The 22,233-nt window shown below is 41.1% G+C and overlaps 2 protein-coding genes across 6 annotated transcripts in view; one reads left to right on the top strand and one right to left on the bottom strand.

Annotated features, from left to right (window-relative positions):
• The first annotated feature begins 1,630 nt into the window (after nt 1–1,630).
• Nucleotides 1,631–5,042, top strand: DNAJC19 (DnaJ heat shock protein family (Hsp40) member C19). The gene is made up of 6 exons (XM_042881355.1): nt 1,631–1,654; nt 1,789–1,840; nt 2,011–2,084; nt 2,514–2,590; nt 3,510–3,580; nt 4,489–5,042. The coding sequence occupies exons 1-6, from the start codon at nt 1,652–1,654 to the stop codon at nt 4,557–4,559; spliced, it is 348 nt and encodes a 115-aa protein (XP_042737289.1). The 5' UTR covers nt 1,631–1,651; the 3' UTR covers nt 4,560–5,042.
• A 2,790-nt stretch (nt 5,043–7,832) lies between these two features.
• The window catches only part of FXR1 (FMR1 autosomal homolog 1), a 29,443-nt gene continuing 15,042 nt past the window's right edge, over nt 7,833–22,233 (bottom strand). The window contains exons 6-18 of one of the 5 annotated variants that reach the window (XM_042881353.1): nt 21,636–21,729; nt 20,527–20,643; nt 20,268–20,438; nt 17,323–17,401; nt 16,496–16,605; nt 15,544–15,630; nt 14,862–14,919; nt 14,712–14,780; nt 13,174–13,377; nt 12,327–12,527; nt 11,488–11,568; nt 8,997–9,088; nt 7,833–8,264 (exon numbers count right to left, since the gene is read on the bottom strand). In XM_042881353.1, the coding sequence (XP_042737287.1) occupies nt 8,094–8,264; nt 8,997–9,088; nt 11,488–11,568; nt 12,327–12,527; nt 13,174–13,377; nt 14,712–14,780; nt 14,862–14,919; nt 15,544–15,630; nt 16,496–16,605; nt 17,323–17,401; nt 20,268–20,438; nt 20,527–20,643; nt 21,636–21,729 (1,534 nt within the window). In that variant the 3' untranslated portion in view covers nt 7,833–8,093. Of the gene's footprint in view, nt 8,265–8,996; nt 9,089–11,487; nt 11,569–12,326; nt 12,528–13,173; nt 13,378–14,711; nt 14,920–15,543; nt 15,631–16,495; nt 16,606–17,322; nt 17,402–20,267; nt 20,439–20,526; nt 20,644–21,635; nt 21,730–22,233 lie in introns of all 5 variants that reach the window. The other 4 variants (XM_042881354.1, XM_042881350.1, XM_042881351.1 and 1 more) reach the window with 4 other exon arrangements.

Raw genomic sequence — 22,233 nt, 5'->3', positions numbered from 1 at the left:
TTCTGAGGTACATCTGAATGCAGAGTGTGCAAAGGCCTTCGTGTTGCAACAATCTCCATATGGTGAAACCTAGAAACTGGGGCCTTTCAGGATTCACAACTCATTAAGGCTGTGCAAATAATGGCTTTGCTCTTTTCCACTTTCTCTGCTACAACTGGCACAAGTGTGTTTTCCTACCACTCAACATAATGAGTTTCACAGCACAGACAACTATCAGCACTGATACAGTTGGAATAAATTTCAGAAAGGAGGGTTCAAGAGTATAACTGACTGTTGTGTGACAGATCACCTTAATATTTATGTACAAACCATTCACAAAATCAAATTTTAGCACTTGCCAAGACTTTCAAGGAGAAGCTGGATGGGGCTCTGAGCTCTCTGATCAGCTGTAGGTGTCCCTGTTCATTGCAGGAGAGCTGGACAATGTGGCCTTTAAGTGTCCCTTCCAACAAATGATTCTATGGGTAGCAGGGAAGGAAAGAAATAGGAGATCACCTCTAAATACTTCGAATGATCCTGCTTCAAGCACCTGAAATTTAGGTGAAGAAATAATTCAGAGTCCAAATGAAATTATAACATATACTAAGTGAGCTCAGAGCTAAACAGAAGATTAAAAAAAAATGTAGGTTTCTCTGAAAGTAATGCCTCCTATTTATTTCCATGGAAACTACAGCAGATACGAAGAGCACAATAGCTCTACTTGATGAACAACATTCTCAGCTGCAAAATACTATTTGTCAACACAGTCACTACCACTAGCAATGCATTTTTGCCAGCAATGAACAAGAACCTGCATGCCCTGCTTGCAACAATCCACACCAGCAGAGATGACAGCTGTGCCTGGCCATCCAGGCCGTGGCTTGTATTTCACGTTGCTGCTATGTGTATTTCACATTGCTGTTATGTGTGTTTCACACTGCTGTTATGTGTATTTCATGTTCCTGCAGTGCACCACCCACCGCCACACTGTGCTCACATTTACTGTTTGCTCTCCATCGACGTTCAGCAAGTGTCAAGGAAGGTCAGCAAGTGCCATTTTCTCCTCACGGAGGAGTAATTCAGTGACACACGTTTGCTTCATACACGCTTCCACTCCAGACACCATTTTGTCAGACTGCCGTCCATCACACGGCAGCCACGTGTAAGCAGTACTGGGGGAAGGTTCAGCCCTGCTGCCATCCCACACCATCGTGGGCCAACGCAGTAAGAGCGGAGGCACTGTGCTACTGACAGAATTCCAACACAAGTGCCACAGCTGTAATTCTCCCTCACTTTGTAGCAATCTTCAGCAATGAAATACCGAAGCGCGGCCATGTGGGAGCGCACAGGGGAGCACGCAGCGCAGGGCAGGCCCCGCAGTGGCGAAGCGTGTCGAGTCTACGGCGACGTGTCGGGACAGGAGCACGAAAAAAAGAGCAGCGGGACGGGGCAAGGCTGGAGAGCAAAGAGCATTTCCAAAGCACCGATCTGTGCCGCCAGAAGCGCTCAGGCACATCGGCACAATTTGCCCAAGGAGCACAGAAGCGTTCCACCACGAAGCGCGCAGCCCCGCCCCGCCTTACGGCAGCTGTCGTGCCGTGCCGCGCTTTACGGCGTGCTGCGGCCTCCGCGCGCTCCGCCCTGCGCCGGGCATTGCGGGGCGGCCGCGGCCATGGTGAGTGGGGCGCGGGGCGCTCCGCAGCGGGGCGCGGCCGTTTTCCCTTTGTCCGTGCTGCCCAGCCCAGCTCCGCAGGCCGCCCTTCCTTATTTTCTTTGCTTTTGGTAACCGAGCGCTCCGTTTCCCCGCAGGCCGGGACCCTGGTGGCGGTCGGGCTGACCATCGCGGCGGCGGGCTTCGCAGGTGCGTGGGGGCGGCGCCCGGCGCGGGGCTGCGGGAGGTCGGCACGCGAAAGAGCGAAGTTGTTTTATGGCCGAAAAGATCCGCGTTCTGGGAACGGTGTCGATGGCGCCGAATTGCCCCGTGTCTCCGATGCCTCGGACTGAGACGTGTTCAACGCTGGTTTCTTTAAGGTCGTTACGCGCTGAGAGCCATGAAGCAAATGGAGCCCCAGATGAAGCAAGTGCTGCAGAACCTGCCCAAAGCGGTACGTTGGATCAGCGGTATCTTAGCGACGAGGTGACAAAATGGAGCAGCTGCAGACTGCGGCCTCCACGTAGCATTGTATCTTCTGGAACTAAATGTAACTGTATCACTGATATCAGTCTGTGATTCTGGTGGTGGTTGATTAATTTGGGACGTAGTTAGTGGGCAGTACTGGCAGTAGGTGGATGGTAAGACTTGGTGATCTCAGAGGCCTTCTCCAGCATTAATGATTCTGTTCTGGCAGAGTTGTTTTGGCCAGTTGAAGTGAGTACTCAGTGACACAACAAAAATGGAATTCCTTACTCCTGAGCACAAAAGAAGCTGCCCAGCACTGTTACAGAGCTCAGCAGCTGCTGAGGCAGTCGGAGTTGTTATAACTGATAAACTTATATCACCTTTGTGTTTAAAACTAACACATTTTTTCTTTCAGGACTTCAGTGGTTATTACAGAGGTGGATTTGAACCCAAAATGACTAAACGAGAAGCAGCCTTAATACTAGGAGTGAGGTAAAAGGATATTAATTATAAATGAAAGGTAAAAAGGATATTCTTTTCTCAGGACTGTCCTATGCCTGCTTTCCCCAGAGAACATCACTGCCAAGCCAGGAAATACAGAGAGACCACTCTTGATTTTCTGTGCTTAGTTGGGATTTTCTGCTGGATGCAGCTAAAGTGAATTCTGGTTAGGCTCCCATACATCTCTAAGCCCAAGACACATTCAAGAGCCAGACACAGGCCCTGATAAATATGCCATTTTCTAGACTTGGCCTTGGTTCTGTATGGGGAACGTGGCTGTGGGTGCTGTCGTTCTGGTGGAGTTCAATGTGAAGGTGCTGTCCTTGCCTACTTCCTGCACACTGGGCAAATCCATCACTTACTGTCGGATGTCCTACACATGAGTGTGGTAACTGTTCCTGCCAAAGCTTAGACTCAAAACCAAATACGTAAGTTTATGTAATAACATACAGACTAAGAATCATTCTTCTCTGAAGGTAACTTCCAACTGGGAAGTTTGCATAGCAGGAGTTAAAATAAATTAAGAACCTCTCCAGAGTTGTCCCAGTAAAAATGTTATAATGCAGCTTTGTTTGTTTTCAACTGAGTATTCAAGTTCAGGATGAATTCTCACACCAGCACTTGAGAGCTCTGTCAGGGATGGACAGGATTTGATTAGGACTTTCAGTTTTCAGTGGGAGCTAAATAAGCAAAATCTTCAAGTGTGTGTGAATGTTGCCCAGTGTGTTAGATTGCTGTAGCATGTCTTCTTGGGGAAGGAGGTATTTTGGAAAGCCCATAGGGAGCCTCTCCAGGACTTAAATGCTAATATACATGTAAGTCAAAGAGCTTATGGGTAAGACACCTTGTGAAGACCTGGGGGATTTTATCAGGTTCCCTCAAGTGAGTTTTTGTCTGTTTTTCAAACCAGCCCTACAGCCAACAGAAGTAAAATTAGAGAAGCTCATAGACGAATCATGCTTCTGAATCATCCAGATAAAGGCAAGTAAAAGTAATTCATTTTGAGCAACTAATACATGTTTTTAACCCACGAAGAGAACAGCTGTATAGAAGTGATGTGAATACTCTGTCTACTAAATAAATAAATAAATAAATAAATAAATAACCCAAAAACCTGTAAAAAATACTCAAAAATTCAGCAGGGCAACTTATTTGCTTTATCTCTCCTTAGGGTAAAATGGCTTCCTTAAAGTACTTCATTACTTCTGTGCACTAAAATGCCAAATAATCATTAGCATAGTTAATATCTAAGCAGAACTTACTTCAAAATTGACTACTGAATACATGCAAAACCTAAAAATAGCTGCTCAAAGACTCACGAGCATCTTACATGTTTTCATGACCTAAATAAGTTAAATTAAGCATCAAGTAAAGGCACTGGAGTTAAGTTCAATACCCGTAAAAGGCACACGTGCTACAGATCTTTGTAGCTCAGGATCAGTTACAATTACAGTGCATTTACACAATGAAATCTGTTTTAAAATTTTCATTAAGTTATTTGCATATCATGTTTAAATGCTGAACTAGTCTGTCAGTGCAGCAGCAGTTTGTAGCCTAACTTTGGAATAGGGAGGAGAGATTCATCTGCAGAGGGGTACACTCGTGTATTCCCAAGAAGCTGCTTTTTATTAAGTCCTTACTGACCAGTTCATTTATTTAAATGATAAAAACTGAACTTTGTTATACTAAAAGCAGTGTAATGATGAGCTGCCTGTGCATCTGGCTACTGCAGTCACTATGTGTGTAAACTCAAATGGCTTCAGTCATAATGCAGTTTGTTTAACTTCAATATCTTTCGCACTTCTTTTTTGTGTAGCGCAGGACCAGTAATGACCTGCAAAGAAAATGCTTTCTTCATCTGATGTGACATGAGCTTATCTTTCTTCTAGGTGGTTCTCCATATGTAGCAGCCAAAATCAACGAAGCTAAAGATTTACTGGAAGACCAAGCTAAAAAATGAATTGGAGATAAAATCAGAGGGTTTGCTTGTATAAATGATTGTTTGTTATAAACAGCTTAAGGCAAGTATGAATCTCTATCAGTGACTTGATACAAATGAGGCTTGAAAAATTAATCAGGGGAGCTACATTCCTCTGTGCTCACTTTTGGGGAAATGTGAGGGAGTGAAGCTTAAGGTTTTTTCAGAGCTGTTCTTCAGTAAACGAGTAAAGCTGCCACTCAGAAGTATTTTCTGCATAGAAGAGCAGTAGTTTGGCTTGGCCAATTCTTCCTGCATGTTACCAGATGCTGACATGCTGTTACCTAATTTTTGTTAAACTAGTTACGTTGAAATTCGTGCTGCTATTCTGTCATATGCCAAAGTTAGCATGATGAAAGAGTGTGGGGAAGGGTAGAAAAGAACAGTAATTACTTAACAAAAAGCAGTAGGAGAGAGATGTGGTTGTTTCTGGATGAAGAAATAAAGTGTAAGAAACTGAACATACTCAGTTGATGGTTCAGCTTCTTAACTGTTATTGAGGGATCTAAATGCCTCAAATTTTCTAGTAGCTTTCAATTCTTAATGGATTTTACAGCAGTAAATTACAAACCTTTAGTCAGTACTGTAGTTTTATGCATTATCTCATGCTACAAAGCTAACTCCCTGGAGCGATGAGAGGTGTGGCAGAGATCTAAATACACTGGAGCACTGGACAACCATCTGCTTGAAGTTCAAGGGAAAATGCCACGTGCCACATGTGGGACAGAGCAATGCTGGACTCAGGTACATGGTGGGGGACAGGTGGCTGAAGGGCAGCTCAGCATGAGGGGACCCAGTTGTGCCGAGGGCTGGTGTGCTCAGCAGTAGTGGGTCCTGGCAGCCAAATTAACCAAGCACAGCCTGCCAGTCTCTTCCACTTTAGTGCTGATGTGGCCTTACCTGGAACATAGTTTACAGCTCTGGGCTCCACAACATTAAGAAAAATGCTAGGGTCCTTGGAAGTGTCCAGAGGGCAGCAAAGCTGGTAGAACTGGAGGGATGTCTAGGGAGAAGGGGCTGAGACCACCTGGATTTATCTGGTCTGGAGAAAAGAAGGCCAAGACATGACCTTGCTACCCTATGCAGCTCCCTGAGATAAAACAGAACAAAGGGCTGTTTTTCTACCCTGAAACCAATACCATGATGTACAGGAACAGCACAAAGCTGTACCAGGCCCAGGGGGAGCCTAAGGTGAGACATTAAGACAAATTTCTTTTACCGTGAGGTTGGTCAGACACTGGGACAGGCTTCCCAGCGAGGTGGTTGATGAACACTGGCAGGGTGAGGCAAGAGGCACCTGACAGCATCCTGAAAACATGCTTTAACTTTTGGTTGGCCTCAGAGTGGTCAGGCAGATGACGAGCTTCGTAGGTGCCTTCTTGACTGGAGTACTTTACTTGCATAAACCATTTAAGATACCTGAGCAAAACACCAGCAGCTGTCCTCCGTGTCTCAGCTGGGACCACAGTCTTTCTTCTCATGCTCCAAGAATCTTTCCAGCCTTTCTGCAACTATGGTAAAACTGTACAACATACATCGTGGTTAACACTGTCTGCTCGTAGATACAGTGGATTTTAGAGCTTTAATTTTTTCACCATTCACTCTGCCACCATTTTAGTAAGCACTATGAGTAGTGTCACATACTCTGTGAAGTTCAGTAGCTGTACTGCTGAAGCCTAATTCTACGGCCATTCAGAAATATCAGAACAATACAGGAAGCTTATGTGCTTTAGAATAGAGTACCAAAATCAATAACACAGGCATTAAATAGAAAGTGTTTAGAACCTACAGAAGGCAGGGATACTCTGCTTTTCTACAAAACTTAAAGCAGGTTTTTTTTAAAAAAAAAAAACACAACACAACACACGCCTACAAGAAGGGCATGCAGCAGCTTCACAAAATGCATCTTTCAAGGCCTACACCAAATAAAAGCTACTGAAGTTCTTTACTGTCATGTAACCTTGACTGTTGTTAAACATCTTCCTCCACACACACCCCCTCCCATCCCCTTGTAGCTACCATCATCCTTTCTGCCACTTTTACGTTTGCTTCAGTTATAACAATTTAACAGTTTGTTCTCCAGGAGACTTTAGCCTTAACACAGTTGTATTACATTGCACATGCCCTTCAATGAAATGAATACCTGAAAAAAAACTTAGCTGGTACAACTCTTCCCTAGCTGTGTGAAGTACAGCACCTGGATGCACACACCTGAAGGCACACTCTGTGCAGTACTTTTGTCTTTTCTCACTTTTTTTGCCAAATCAGGTAAGATCATTTTTCTTCTAACGCAGTAAAGCTTTCAGCACTGTGATAACTGCTCTGGTTTTTTTCAACTCCTTACTTCCCAGCTCTCTTCACATCTTTCTGCTTCACGTGCAAGAAAAAGACTTGTTAGTATATTATTAGTCTAGCTTCACAGGAGCTACACCTACTTCAGTTCCTATATATGTTAGTCAGGTTATGCAATTCTTTAATATCGGTCTGTTTTTAGATACATTAACTGATGTTTTACATTATCACCTTAATGCAAGGTTAGGTTAAAGTTAGGAAACTTACAGAAGAGTTAAGAGGTTCAAGCTGCCTGGCAGGTAAGTTGCAGTGGTTAACAGCTTGAAAACCTTAAGTCGATAGCAATTTGAATTTCTGATGGAAACAGTCAACAGATGGAAGATCAAAGTTTATTTTCTTTTACTACCAGCATACAAAAAAAACATATTGCACATCAAACAACCAAAACAAAAATAAAAATACTCTACTAAGGACTAACATATGTAGTTTATACAGAATAAACTTTCTGGAAATTGATCTTTTCAGTAGTTCAGGTTATGTCTTAATGGACATGACTAATTCAGCTTAGTGTTAACTAAAGCTATGTTTGATTTTTAAATACTGTACAGTTTAATAAATAAACCAAACAAAGCCTCAATGTAGAACAGTCACTGCCAATGTCACCCAGTATCCCTGCAGATTATGAGAATTTTAACAAATGTATTCCAGTGGTCTGCAGATTTTTCCTCTACATACAGCATTTAAAAAACATGTATTAAAACAGACCAGTTTCCAGACTAAACTAATGGAGAAATTACATTTCAGTGCAAAATATTTTAGACTGCATTTCTTTCTAGTATTCCTCAGGTGAAGAAGTGGTTGCATATTATTAAAAATGTAACAAAAGCAGCTAATGCTTTCATAAAGAGTATTATGTTAGGGATCCCCCTCACATCTTTGCCGTATTTTGAAAACAAAATAACATTTCCTATAGCCAGCAATTTTGTTTATTTAAATGTTACATATACTATCTCAAGGCACATCTGATGATATATTTATAACACAGTAGGTGTCAAAGTATGTTTAACATATGATTTCTTCAGGATCCCTCCCCTTTCTGTATTCCAAAATGGAGGAACTGAAAGTGCGGTGTCAAGACTGGCGATCCATATTCTATCTTTGGCAAGCTTATACAAGCACTATTTTAAATGTAATGTAGAAGAACTGTAAACTAGGAACTTCAGTTTATGAAACACCATTCAGCACTGCTTCTTCCTGATTATTTCCCTCCTCCTGAACAGTAACTTTCTTTTCGTCAGGGCTGTGCTGTAATTTAGAAGGCTCATCCACAGCAGGCGTAGCAGGACCATTCACTGCCTTTTCAGAAGGGCTATTTTCATCAATCGTGTCTTTTGTCTTAAAAACAAACAAAAAAATACAACATTAGAAGAATCAGTAAAACCGTTCACAGCATCCTAGTTTTTACCTCCTCACTTCTAGAATGCTTCTGTACTGGAAGCGTGTGAGAGAACCATGCCAGTTTTTCCAAGACAAAATGTAGTTAACAGATGAGTTTATACCCTTTTCAAAGTCCATAATGAGACAGGACTGTCTATCACAAATTAATGGACCTCACTTCATTCAATTCAACAATAACTAGTAGCAGTGAATTCAATGTCATCTTAGGAATAAAATATTTTGGTTTTGAATATTATTTTAATGACATATTTATGCCACTTTGTTCCATTCAGAACAATTCAAATCCACAATTCCTGTACCGCCAGCTCTTTCTGCAATAGTTCACAGGTCACTAAACATCCTACCACCCCTCCTCTATTATACAATGCTGTAAGGATCAGTTCTCAAGACTCATCCATCGAGATGAGTGCTAATTTTCACGTTTTATCATGTAATGCTGCAGTAATAAATACAACACACACAGTCCTTTAAGCATTACAGTGATTATTGAACTCTGCGCTGATAATTCTACCAGTTAGCGCTCAGTTTTGTTTACTTGAACCAGTGTTACTTCTAATGATTTGTTCTTGAACTCAAAGCACTCAAATAAAATTTATCTAAATCAGGCATTCCTTTACTGTTTTCCTGCAAGGGAAGGGAAAAGGAAATGTATGTTCAAAATCCTCTTACCGCTTCTTTCTTGCTTTTGGCTAATGTCTCCTTCGGAGGGTTTCTCTGTCTACTCTGAGATTCGGCTCGTGATATATAATCAGCTACTGTTACTGTTCAAGGAAAAAAAAATTAGTGATGCTCATATTAGATATTTAACTTAGCATTAAAACTTCATACCCTTATTCTGCACAGTCACACTACCACTGGGAGCTACCTCACAAAAGGCCTTCACTCTTACAGGTTTTATCAACTGCGTAGCAAGGATCAGTTATTTTATGTTAATAAGTAAAGTTTTCACCAAAATCTGTGGTAGCCAGTGATGATCTGAAGGCAGGATCTTGAAATCCATCAACAAAATAATGTTTCTGTCCTGAGTGTAAATTTTATCTGAAAAGAAGGGATTTCTACACCTGGCTTCAGAACATCAAGACTGCAGGCTCTTTATATCCATACACTTTTTTTATTGGGATTTTAACTATCTTAAGTAGTGATGAATTGCACACTAATAAAATGAATGCAGGTTAAAATACAAAATGAATTGGGGGAGGAGGTTCAGAGTATGTTATCACTTACGACAGAGCAGCATTAAAATTGTTGTTACTTCCATGAAGCAACTGACAAGAGAACTCACCCTCCTGGTACTCAAAGGGCAATCCACCTCCGGCTTGTGGGCAGGTGGGCAACTGCTGTGCGTACAGGCACTCGAGGTGGCTCTGTATGAGTGAGCCTGTACTCAAAAGCAGGACAGCCATGCTTGCACTGCTATGGCTACACTTACTGGATGCTGGCCAGGGGTTCTCTGACCTCCTTTCTTCTTACCACCTCAGCACATGTTCTTGTAGCTTGGTTTTGTCTTATCCTGCCCTCTCGTAACCACAACAATTGAGAGTCAATTCTATTTTCGGAATATACAGTACTACAAATTTAAGTATACATTCATATCTTTGATCAGCTAAAGCATATTAGAGTCGGCAAGCATTATCTACTAACATTACAGTCAACTGTATTTAGTATGCCATGCATTCAGGTGAACTATTTTCCTGGGTTTATCAATAACTGTAAGAATCCTGTATCAGCAGAGCAAGCATAACAAGTTCTCTGGTACATTAACTAGGCTCTTAACTGGGTCCCTGTGTTATTGCTGAGACCAAGGGAGTTTCTGCACAAGAAGGCTTCTCTAAGAGATGTTCTGTAACCGACTAATATGAAGAATATAAATTCTTAATCTCATATCTAAGTAGGAACCCAGGAACTACAGCAAAAAAACAAACAAACAAAAAAAAACCAAACCAAACCAACAAAACTACTAAATGACTGAAACATGCTCCTCATATTTAGGAGGAAAGAGTTCCTTCTCTCCATTTCATTCTCTATAGATGTAGTAAATGTATGTGAAGATTAAATTTGAGCATTTGTCACAAAGCATGTAACTACCAATGCTCTTATTGTCAGTTTCAAAAATATTTATTATTGAAATTGGAAGTGGTATTTTGAACAAAGAAATCAACAGGAAAAAAACAAGAACTTTATGGGGATTTGGTTCTGTTCCTAGAATGCTTGCATCGAAAGAGAAATAATTCAGATTTTGTAGAGATGCCAGTCATCCCTTCCACCCCTTTATAAACTTTGTTCCCGAACTACAGAATGCTGAGAAGTGTAACAGGGTACTTTTTATTCTCCTTAAGTTTCAATTATTGTAAAGCAACAGCCTTTTTTTTCCTTCTAAACCCAATATCGTATGAGCACCACAGATAGACAGAAAACAGATGTGGGTGATGTTGTAATGTTTGAGCCTGTCAATCTAGAAGACCTTCTGCTACTACCTTAAGGCACGCACGTACAAGTGTTTTCTGAGCAGGGCATTCTACTGAAATGAGCTAGTTCACCTTTCACATCTCAAGGGTTAGTACACACAAAAGTGCAACAAGCCACAACAACAAAAACTGAAAACATGCAATTTCATTTAAATTCCTCCTCCGTCCCACCCTCAATTTGTGGATGATTTACAACGCTCACAAAAGCTGAAGACTGACAGCAGAAGTTTGGATCAAGCTCTGGACTGGCAGTTACCATGCAGGTTCCCTCGCAGAGCTCTGCCAGGGCACCCACAGCCTGCCATTCCACCTCTGCTCCTCAGCCAGTGCTGAAAAGGTTGTGTCACATTCAATGCAAGTGTGCAGACGCAAGTGAGTGCAGATCATGAACTTTCATTTATGTCTTGATCCTGGACTACTGAAGTCAACAGAAGACTGGCTATTGACTTCAATGAGAACTGGATCAGAAGCTTTAATTGTATTTCCAAGCAAAAAGTTAGACATTATAAATTAGTTCCATTAGACAGATTAAGAACTTTTAAAAGTTCTCCTAGTATAAGAAACATCTTTCATCTTTATCTAGTAGTCTTATTAGTTATTAACCTTTGTATATTAAGCAGCTATATGTAAAACAGCAGACACAACATTCTCTCATGCTTTTGACCTGAGAATACCCACAGCTTCACTCGAATTACCTGGCTGTCTATCTTCTGCCTGACCCCTGAAGCGACGCCTGCGGCTACGATTGCGTCGCTGGGGTTTTTTGTCACTATCATCTGCAATTGCAAAGTTTACCATGAACTATTTCTGATGAAAAAATATTCTTCAGCAGTTTCAGCATGGAGCATTTTAAATTGCTTCTGTTAAAAAAGACAGGCTAAGAAACAGGCTAAGTAAGACAGGCTGAAAGAACAACATATTTATATTGAAAGCATACACAATGAAGTAAAAGCTAGATTTTACTGTTTTGCTTCTGGCTCATGAAAACATTTAGGCATATGCTTAATGACCTCAGGTTTCATTTATTAAATAACCATATGTCAGATTTTAGCCACAACCACAAAATAAGTTTTTTTTTTCTACACTATTAAACAACAAATTATATTCTCATCCCAATAAGTATCAAGGAGAATTTACTTAAGCAGAAACTGGGTAGAGATGAATTAACAGCCGCTTAAGCAGCTTTCCTACCCTGACACTGAGGTAACGGAGGACAGACAGAACGCTGATCTATAACAGCACCGTGTTTCTATGAAAACAGCAGTACAAACAGGAAACAAAGTTAGTCTTTGGTATCTCCATCAGATAGGTTTTACAAAAGAGGCATATGAAAGAGCATATGAACGTACTAATGGAGCTCAGTAAACAAGAGATTGCATGGCAGAGCCATGGAGGTAGAAGTCTTCCTTTAATCAGACAGCAACCTTTAACAGAACAATGACTCATCACTAATAGAAATGAACACTACACTTACATGGGTAACACTGTTTTCTTACAAACTTGTTCTGGCTCTATCAACTAGCCATTTACATACCTAAACCATTCTCATTAACAGAAGCTGTATCAGACTCTGTCATTCCATCCATTAGAACAGCATCTTCATCAGTCCTTCGCCTGCGTGACCTCCTGCGACGGTTGCTACTGTGGTGAGATTCACTGGCATCAGTATCCACAGTCTGGTCCGACTCTGTATTATCAAGTAAGCTGTAAGGGTTGCTGTCCGGATCTTTAAGCACTGAACAAACAAGAAGTTTTTATTTAAGATACTGAGTTAGACACATTTCATCTTCCCGACTGGTTTTTAATCTGTGGTTCCAAACATTAAGCAATCTTTACGACAAGGTATAAATGCTACAGTCCTGTGCATACTGGCTCCTCTCTGATGCTCTCATCCAACAAAATATCCTCTGGGACATCACAGTGTGGTACTTACATTCAAGGGAACATTTTAAAACCATTTTACTTAAAGGTGTTCACGTGTAAAATGTACCTTTCACTTAATTAGCTTGATGGTAATGCTGATGATACTGAAGTATTGCAAATTACTGTTTTATCAGAATTTGACTGTGCTAACTTTTATTCTTTCATTTCTTTTCTTCTGTATCTAAAAGAAAAGCTTAACTCAAAAGGCAACCACTGGTGGCATGGCAAAGATCTGTAACATTTAGTGATGTCATTAACAGCTGCCTATAGCAGAGGAAGGAAACGAGTATCAGTACGAGCAGAAATCTAATGACAGTGCATGATAAAAATATCACAGAGCTTCACTGAAATACCAGTGTACTAAGATTACAGAGTAAAAAGGGAATGTTCAGAAGCACTGAAAGGCTAGAGAGAAAATGGCAAGGAACAAAAAACAACACACATCTGAGATGCAGTACCAGAGCTAATGGATGACTTGCCACCACGAGGTCCGCCACGTCCACGGCCTCCAGACACACTGCGTCCTCGTCCTCCAGGACGTCGTCTATTGTCACGCTGATGTCTGCTTTCTCTGTCATCTTCTCCTGCCAGGGACCAGTCACTAAGTTCATCTTTTCTCTCAGATTCTGTTTCAGAGGGATTAGAGAGCTCAGAGTTTGTACCTTGTACAAGAAGGAAAAGAAAATGGGAAGTGAATATGAAACTTGAGATCGTATTCTGGTTTCAGATTCTCAACCAGCAGGCCTAGTTGTGAATATTTTATAGATACATATAAAAATACACAAATTCAAAATAAACTCTATATAAAAAGATGCAAGTTTATAAATAAATAAAAACACTTAAATGTGCACATATACACATACATACAGCTAAACTACCTAAGTATTATGCTTCTTAAGTTTGCTTGCAGTAAGATGAGAAATAAGGGCTCAAAAATTACTCAAATGGCAATTTATGTACATGGATAAATCAAGGACTGAATGCTATTTGCTGTGCATACACTGCAGGCATTTGATGCAGTTTCTAGGCAACTTCTCTGAAATTCCCAAGGACAACTTCACCACCTTACAGCTAATGGCTGTTGCTAAGCAACCCCTTCTGGCTGCAGTAATGCTGCTTCAATTTAGCTGTTTATATTAAATACTGCTTATAACTTCCCTTTGTTTCTGAGCTAACCAAACCTGCACAGTTTTTTACTGCTAAGAAATTAAACACCTACCATTTATTTTAAGCATCCAGGAACTCTCCCTACTAACAATTTTGGAATAAAGATATCCATACCCCTATGGCTGTATCATACAATTCTTGCTGTTTTACAGCAAAAAAACAAACAAACAAACAAAACAACACCAACCACCAACAACAAAACACACATTGCCAAACGGAAGTCTGAACACTGTGTGCATATAAACAACCTGAACCTCAACTACATTTATTCAAACAATCCACCAGGGAAGAGTAAATAACTAAGCATTACCATCAGAACTAACCTGTCTAACATGCCACGACCGGCCGGGATGATCTGTGTCTGACCGTGCAATGCAAAGAACTGGTTTGATTTTGTAACAGGACTGAGCTGCACACAGATCAAGAGCAATTTATAATGTATTCACTGAGTAATTTTTTCCCCTTCTGTTCACTGCACACCGTATTTTTGTGAAATATGCCCATGTTCAGGTTCTTCAAATGACCACGATCACAGATAAGTTGTGGGTTTTTTTTTTGTTTTGGGTCACAGCTACTACCTTTGGAGGGCAAGATCTTACCCAACTTCACTCTACTCATCTCTTCCAGTTTAACACTTAAATTCAGCAAAATTGCAACTTCAAGCAGGTTTTCTGAGCTATGCAAAAAATAAAACAGCAACTCTGAATTTTCAACTCTACTTTTACTCAACTATTCAACAAACAAAGAAACATAAAAGAAGTGATGAATTCAAAAGCACACTGAGGATTCACTCAATAGCTGCTCTGAAGATAATACCAAACTAGCTTACCGTAACCAGATGTGTAACTGGGGCCTCTGCGGCCTCTCCCTCTTCCGCTGTACGATCTGGAACCTTGCACTGAGGAGAGGGTGCTCTCATCAGTTGTGTAACCCTTTTCTTTTTCGGGAACTCTAGCAGAGGAAGGTCTGAAACCCATACCAATCTGACGCAGTTGTTCATCGATTTGGAGCCTTTCCAGTCTTAGTTGTTCTACCTCCTACACAAATGGAAACAAAACATTTCAGAGGAAGAAATGTTACTTCTCCCCATAAAATACCACTGTCCCTTCATCTGCATTCTAAATCACTACATTTAAAGACTGTTTATAAGACAAGTATTACCCTTCTTAACTATGCTTCACCTCACTTTTTTGAGTCAACTTTCAAAAGCAAACCAATATAACCCGATTCAAACTAAGGAATTATTTTGGTAACAATCACACCACGACTCCACACAAACAAAACTATTTAAAGTGGTTGAGTGTTTCCGTGCTATTCAGCTACAAACTCCATCCTAGACCAACACAGCAATAATGTCAGAACAACAGAACACTGATATGGAGGAAGCCATCACATACTACTTCTCCTGTGCCACTTAAGGCAGTGCTCTCTGCAGTCCGGTTCTTTCAGCACTGGCAGTAAGCAGCAGCCACAATCATGCTTTAAAAGGCCTAAGTAACACACGTAAGGGGAGGCTTCAGGGCACCAAACCTCAAATCCCAGTCAACAGAAAAACAGTCGACCAGATGCAAACCCTTCTAAAGCTCTTACTCAGATATTTTGTTACTTCAATAGAAGCTTCCTCTACAACCTTTTTTCCCTCCCTTCTGAAGTACACTTACCTTCAGATACGCAATGTGGTATTCTAGAAGAACCTGGACATTTCCAATGCTTTCTTTAGTACCCACAAATACAAATGGTACCATTCCCTACAGAAACAAAGCACAAAATCTTGCTTTCAAAAAGAATATTATCATCAAAATACTTTCTGCTTAATTTATAAAAGCAATCTGAACGGTAACCGAATCTCACGCAGCAAAGACACACGAGAAGCAGCTCACAGATTGGGATAAGGGCTTATCCAGTAAGACTTCAGACTGCCCATAGTGTTCCCAACATCCCATTCTACCAGCTGAAGTAATTCGACATACAGTTTCTACGTACCACTGGTTGCCTCTGCAACACAACTGCTACACGTTTCTATCACAGCAGCTGTGTGTTGAGGCATCCACAGATTCCTGACAAATGCCCAGTGGTTAATTACACCAACTTGACAAGATGAAGCACCTTTAGACTCTTTTATGCTATGTTCTCATATATTTAAAATATATCAACCCCAAATTAGTGTTTCCAGTGTTGACAGCTACACAACTACGCTGTACATAGGAGATGAGTTTTGCTCCTGAAGCAAGTATTTTTCTCGAGCTGTTTCATACAAGATTTACTGCACAATGCCATTTTGAAAAAGACCTAAAAATCAATTTCTACAGCCATAAAAAGCTGTAAGATGGGCTTTGTTAAACAATCCATACGCACAGCCCTAGCACAGAGGCCATGGTTTCTTAAAATGAACATCATCACTACAGGTCGGCCATGAAAAACAAGGATGCATAGGCCATGAAGTCTATAGATATAAACTGAATAATGACAGTGAGATGGAACAATAATCCCACTCTCATGCAGAAAGGCAGCACCTCGCTCCAGAAATTTTCACTCTCTGCACATCTTTTGGTGTTTTCTTTGTTGCAGGATTCAAAATAAAAACACAATTGTAAGAAGAAATAAAGTACTCACATCTTCACGAGGCAGTTTATTTTCATTATCTCCTTCAATCCTCACCCTGACGACTCCAGACTTGTCTACAATCTCCTGAATCACTTTTCCATTTTTTCCAATAACTTTTCCTTCAGAGCAAGAAGAGTTATTTTAGACCAAAGTCCAAAACATTTTGAACAGGCTTTTACGTACGAAGAAGTGCATCACTCCCCTCCCCTCCCCTCTGCCTTCTACTTCTTCCCCCCCAGGATTTTTTCCATGTCATACACATAAATGAAAACCATGCCCAAACAGGACAAAACTTCAGAAATTATATTCAAACAGCATGCACACACACAACAGCAAGCACTGACCAAAATCAGCACCACATACAAGTTTCAAACAGAACCAGAGTAGCAATGAAACAGCAGAACTCTTGAAAATACGTATTACAATTTATTTATCCAAATTATTTTATCATACTCTCCCTTCTAGTGAGCGATGACACCAGAATTGTCCTGAGTCATTTCTGCAACTCAGATACGGCATTTCCAGACTACATTTTGGAATTTACTACCAGAATATCTATGCAGTTAATTTATCAAATAATTTGTTTGCATTGCTAGAACCTGAGCTTCAAACATTGCCATTAAAGCAGATTGTACAAGCCTGAAAGAGCTATGCTTAAAACATTTCAAGAGTTAAAATAACATGCAGATTCTGGATAATTCCCTGATGCACAAAATTTTCAAAGATGAATCACTTTCTATATAAATGGAAAGCCCAACAGTGCACTTGCACCTAGAGCTTTATGCACAGCCACGCTGAGTGCACTTCCTTTCTACAGGTTGTGAAGCACTACGTACCAACAAGATTCCTGGGAACCTGAATAAAGTCCTCCACAAATTCCAAGAAACTTCTGGCTTTTTTTACTGCATCGGCAGTCTGAAAATAAAAAAAAAGTAAAAAATAAATAGTAACAATAACAATAATAATAATGCAGTACGTTAAAAACAAAACCCTGTAGCAACGTCCATATGTCTCCAGAAGAGTAAACATTTTAAAAAACAAAATGAACGTGGTTCTGGCCTCAGTCACAAAGCTTTTTAAGACATTACTCCATCACTGAATCGTGGAAGGAATTTCTACCATTACTCCTTTAAAGTTTCAGTATGAAATAATGGAAATTAAGTGACAATAAATTTCTATAGGTCCTACCATTACTGCAAGAAGAAATAAACAACACAAAGTTACCAACAGTGAAAGCACAGCCAGCATCTAGTCAGCAATGACAACATTTGAGACACTGATGTTTCGACCTTTCACCTGCTATTCCTTCTGCAACCCAGCAGGCAGATGCCACCAGCCCCCGAACCTTTACAATAAATTTAACCAAGTCCTAGAGGGACGTAACATCCACAAACCTACAATTCTGGCACAGTTAAAAATGCTAAAGGAAAGAACCATGGGCAATATGGATTTCAAGATGAAAGCAATGAAGCATGCAAGAAGAGATAAACAGGAAGTAGCTGCAGGAAGCAGGGCTATTTGCATGCTCACAGTAACAGATACAACGACCAACATCAACATGCAGTTGCAATTTCACATTCAGTGAGCTCTACAAGGAACACAAGACTGACAGCTCTGCGCCCTGCCTCAGAGGCACGATTATCACTTCTTTCCCAAATAGAGAAGAAGGGTCAGTGACTGCTGTCACACCAACAGCCACAATGAGGAAAAAAGCTGCAAGGACACCCAGAGCGTATCTATGCTTCAATGCAAGCACTTGGAACTTTTAATGCAAGTCCAACCTGTGTGACTCATTCACACCCCAACATGAGACAGCACAGAACACCGACTCGGACACGTCCTTGCAGCCAGTAATTCAGAACAGGAAAACAGCCACCATATACACACCTCCCAGAATTCCAGTTAGCACAAACTATCTTTTCACTTCCAGGTAGGGAACATACGCCCGCTCCTGCTTGCTTACTCCATACAGTCCCCCATACAATCAAGACACATCCAGGTCACTTGTAAAGTATTTAACAGAAAGATCAAAAGCAGGATGTTCTCCTAAATCCAGTGTTATTCCTACTATTTCTGAAGTATCAAGGTTCCACATGGAAGTGTGAAATAAGAATTGCATGGCTGCAGATTTCAAGGCAAATGTTCTTTAACACAGCTGCTAATACAGATACAGCAGATAGACTCTCACATCTATTATAAACGGTGGAGCCACCTCAGGAGCTTCATAATCATTCACAATCAATCAAGAGTAGGGTTGAGAACCCTCTTCAGAGTCACGGTAGCTCTTTTAGACCTTTCTAAACAGGAAAAATTACCTCTGTTGATCATTTGAGAAGCCCAGTCCCACGCAGATAAATGCTTCCCTAAGTCACAGCAAGGAACTATGTTTTTTCTGTTGTGATGAATTTGCTTTTTTTTTTTTCCTTCCCCCAGAAATATAAAATAAGAAGCATGTTACCCTACTTTAAACGGAACAGAGTTAATGAAGTGGTCCTAAAGAACAGCCTGCTCTCTAAATGGAAAACAACAATTAAGTCTCCTGGAAAAATCTTGCTATCCTTCCATCCAAAGGCATGGGTAATGTAATACCTAAGTATCTTAAAATAGGTACAACAGGGAAGAACCTCAAGAATTGCACATGCAATTCCATTTCACCAGTAAGGAAGCTCTAACAGAAAGCTCTCTGTTTCAGATGAGGCTCTCTCCCTCTGAGGAACCAAATTATTTCAGAAGATAACCCTACTCACTACCAAAGCTCTTAAGTTCACAGTACTCTGGTTTCTGAGTACCACAAGCGAGACGCTCAGTCAGAAGGCGGAGGGCCTCGGAATCAAAGTGGTTTTGATTACACAGGGAAAAATCATGAACAATCCTATACAGCTCAATTCCTAATTTTGTAGCTTCCCAATATTCTTCAAAATGCATCTCCTGGTTCTTCCCTCAAACACTCTGGCTCTGATAAACCTCACTGCAAAATATAATCATGGGAGATTCTCAGACTCTATGACGTCAAGGATAAGGGGTCACTACTCCCACACGTCTGAGTGCAAAACAGCCTGCCCATGCACCAGGCATTAGGGTCTGGCTGCTTGCCAGCACCAGCAGAAAAGAGACAAAAAGCAGACAAGTGTGTACAGATGCAAGAGCCTTAGTAACATGGAGTCTTTGGGCTGCCAGGGAAGGACAAAGCTGGTGCTGACAACAAGGCATCTGTGAGATTTAAAGCACATCAGGTAAGAGACATTCACAAATGGAATCTAACTGGACAAACCAGCAGACTTCATATAATCCACCATTAACTGGCCAAAATAAAACCAGCATTAAATGGCCAAGTTACAAAGAGGCCGATAAATGCTTAAATGTATTTGGCTCAGCTAGAGGACAGACACCACACAGATTAAATAAACACACATGAACTAGCAGGCTGACGGCAGGGGGAGGGCACCAACAAGAGCAGCAGAGGAAGCCAAAAAAATAAAAATTCCATCAACTAAGATAGCAGTCAACAATACCTCACTCGGGCTGACTGACGTACATGGTGCAGCTACCCTGCATCTGTGCAACAGCACCTGGACTGATTAGGACAGAACGTATCTAATGGAAACCAACAATGCAACAAAGTCTTGTATTTCACCTACATGCAGCATGAGCTGCCACAGTGCAATGTGCACATGGATATCCAAATGCATACTGAGCAATTTCCAGTTTAGCTCTGTGTAAAGCTCTCACCACTCTGAAAGCAGACAGTGAGCACCAGACTCACAAAGAGGCTCTCCCTTACCTCGCCATAGATTCTGAAAGTACCGGTGTCCTCCTCAAGTTCAATTGCAGTAACTCCTGGAACCTTCCTGGCTTGCTGTATGTTACTGCCGTGGGTTCCTATAGCAAGTCCCATTAAATCTTCTCTGACTACAAATTCCTCATGAAATGCTGCTGCAAGCTGCTTTGTGCACTGAAGGAAAAAAGAAAATAAGGCTCACGTGCATGTCTTCAACATGAAGTACCGCTTCCAGCAACAAGAATTTCAAGCTATTGCTTACTTCTAAGTGTTTTGTAGCTTCTTCATTTCTTGACATAAGCATAAGTTTGGTGCGAATGCTGCGCAAATGCATGTCACTCAGTATGTTCACTCTCTTCACTGTTGCTTCACTGGCAGACTGCAGAAAAGAAAAAGGACATTATGTTTCATTTTTTAGGGAAAGTCACATTTAAAGGATAAGTTAAGAACCTGCTTATTTAAATAAATTATAAACATGAACCGCATTTCCAGTACTTAGGTTGTCATTTTTCTTCCACAAAACAAACAATGAAAAATTCAGCACTATCTTTACCAAGCCAGCAATTTTCTGTTCTAACTCGCGTTATGCTTAACACCAGAAGTCTTGCTATCACCTATGAAGTAGTTCCCTCCCTTTGATGTTCCAAACCAAACTAAATATTATTCTACCATATTATACTCATTGACTCCCTAGTCTGATTCAAGTGGATGCGATTAAGTAAGCAGAAAATGCAGAGAAACTGTTAGGAAAAGTCTGTGTAGTAAAACAAAGCAATCTCAGAAGAATCTAAGTGAACAATTTCTTAATGGCTTCCTTTGGTAAAGAAATTTCACATTTGAAAAGGCCAACTAAGCTGCTTTTGCAAAAGCTCCTTTAGGCTACATAGTATCAAGCGTGGCCCCTCCCTATAATTCAGGCTCTGTGCTCCCTGATAATCCGCACTACCCACCTGCCAGTTCACACCCAGGCTACCGTGTGATGCGAGCTGATGCAGCTCTTCATGCGGAAACCCAGTTGTGGGTCAAAGCACAAAGTGTAATGCTGCACAAGTGGAACCTACTGCACTCGAGCAGAGTAAGCTAGCCAGCTCTGAACAATCCACACCAGTCTCTGAAACAGCTCTCAGCCTGTTATGATTGTCATCCTATCTGAGAGCTGTTCCTAAATTTAGGCTATCTGCAGTGCAGTACTTACAATCCCCTCCAAAGGCCTGCCCCCATAGATCTAGACATCTGCAAGTATTAAACTGCTCACAGCTTCCAGAGCTCGTGAAGTTAGACTGCAATCCACAGAAATGTAAGATGGCTACAGAGCTACCACAAATGATATAACCAAATTCATGCAACATTCACACAAAAATAGTTACTTACAAGTATTATTAGCTGAGCTGTTTCAGCATGATAGAAAATTCTACACGCTCCCACAGCTTTCTTGAAATCTTTGTGTGCATTTTCATTAGCGCATCTACAGAGATAAATGACTTATTTTAAGAAGTTGCATCAGAAAGAAGGGAAAATAATAGAATGACTCAGGTTGGAAGGGGCCTTGAAGATCATGCAGTTCCATTCCCTCAGCCATGGCAGTGATGCCACCCACTGGACCCAACCAGGCTGCCTGTGGCCTCACCCAGCCTGGCCTTTAACACCTCCAGGGATGGGGCACCTCCACAGCTCTGGGAGGCTCCAATCAGTGCCTCACTGCCCCCTGAGTAAAGAATTTCCTCCCAGCACCTAACCCTAATCTCCCATCTTTTAGTCTAAAAGCATTTCCCCTTGCCCATGTAATAACACAACCAGATCCCAGAATGTTTCACTACTCTATAGTGAAGAAAGTTCAGAAATTGGAAAATTCTCTTTCCATGCTTCCAGAGCTTATTTCTCCACGGGCTGTACCACCACAGCTATGAGGCACCTCTAAGAACCAGAGACATGCTGTGAGTTCATCAGCTGCATCAGCCTGCAGCAAGAC

Source organism: Lagopus leucura, unplaced genomic scaffold, assembly GCF_019238085.1.
Source record: "Lagopus leucura isolate 7727_CA_CO unplaced genomic scaffold, USGS_WTPT01 Super-Scaffold_100029, whole genome shotgun sequence".
Lineage (NCBI taxonomy): Eukaryota > Metazoa > Chordata > Aves > Galliformes > Phasianidae > Lagopus > Lagopus leucura.
Note: the sequence above shows the minus strand (reverse complement) of the source record. Positions and strands in the feature narration are given on the sequence as shown.

What these genes read in the sequence shown, in the direction of transcription:
- DNAJC19 (XM_042881355.1), top strand. An exon ending in CGCGGCGGCGGGCTTCGCAG is followed by an intron (nt 1,841 to 2,010) that starts GTGCGTGGGGGC and finishes GGTTTCTTTAAG; the next exon opens with GTCGTTACGCGCTGAGAGCC. An exon ending in GCCTTAATACTAGGAGTGAG is followed by an intron (nt 2,591 to 3,509) that starts GTAAAAGGATAT and finishes TTTTCAAACCAG; the next exon opens with CCCTACAGCCAACAGAAGTA.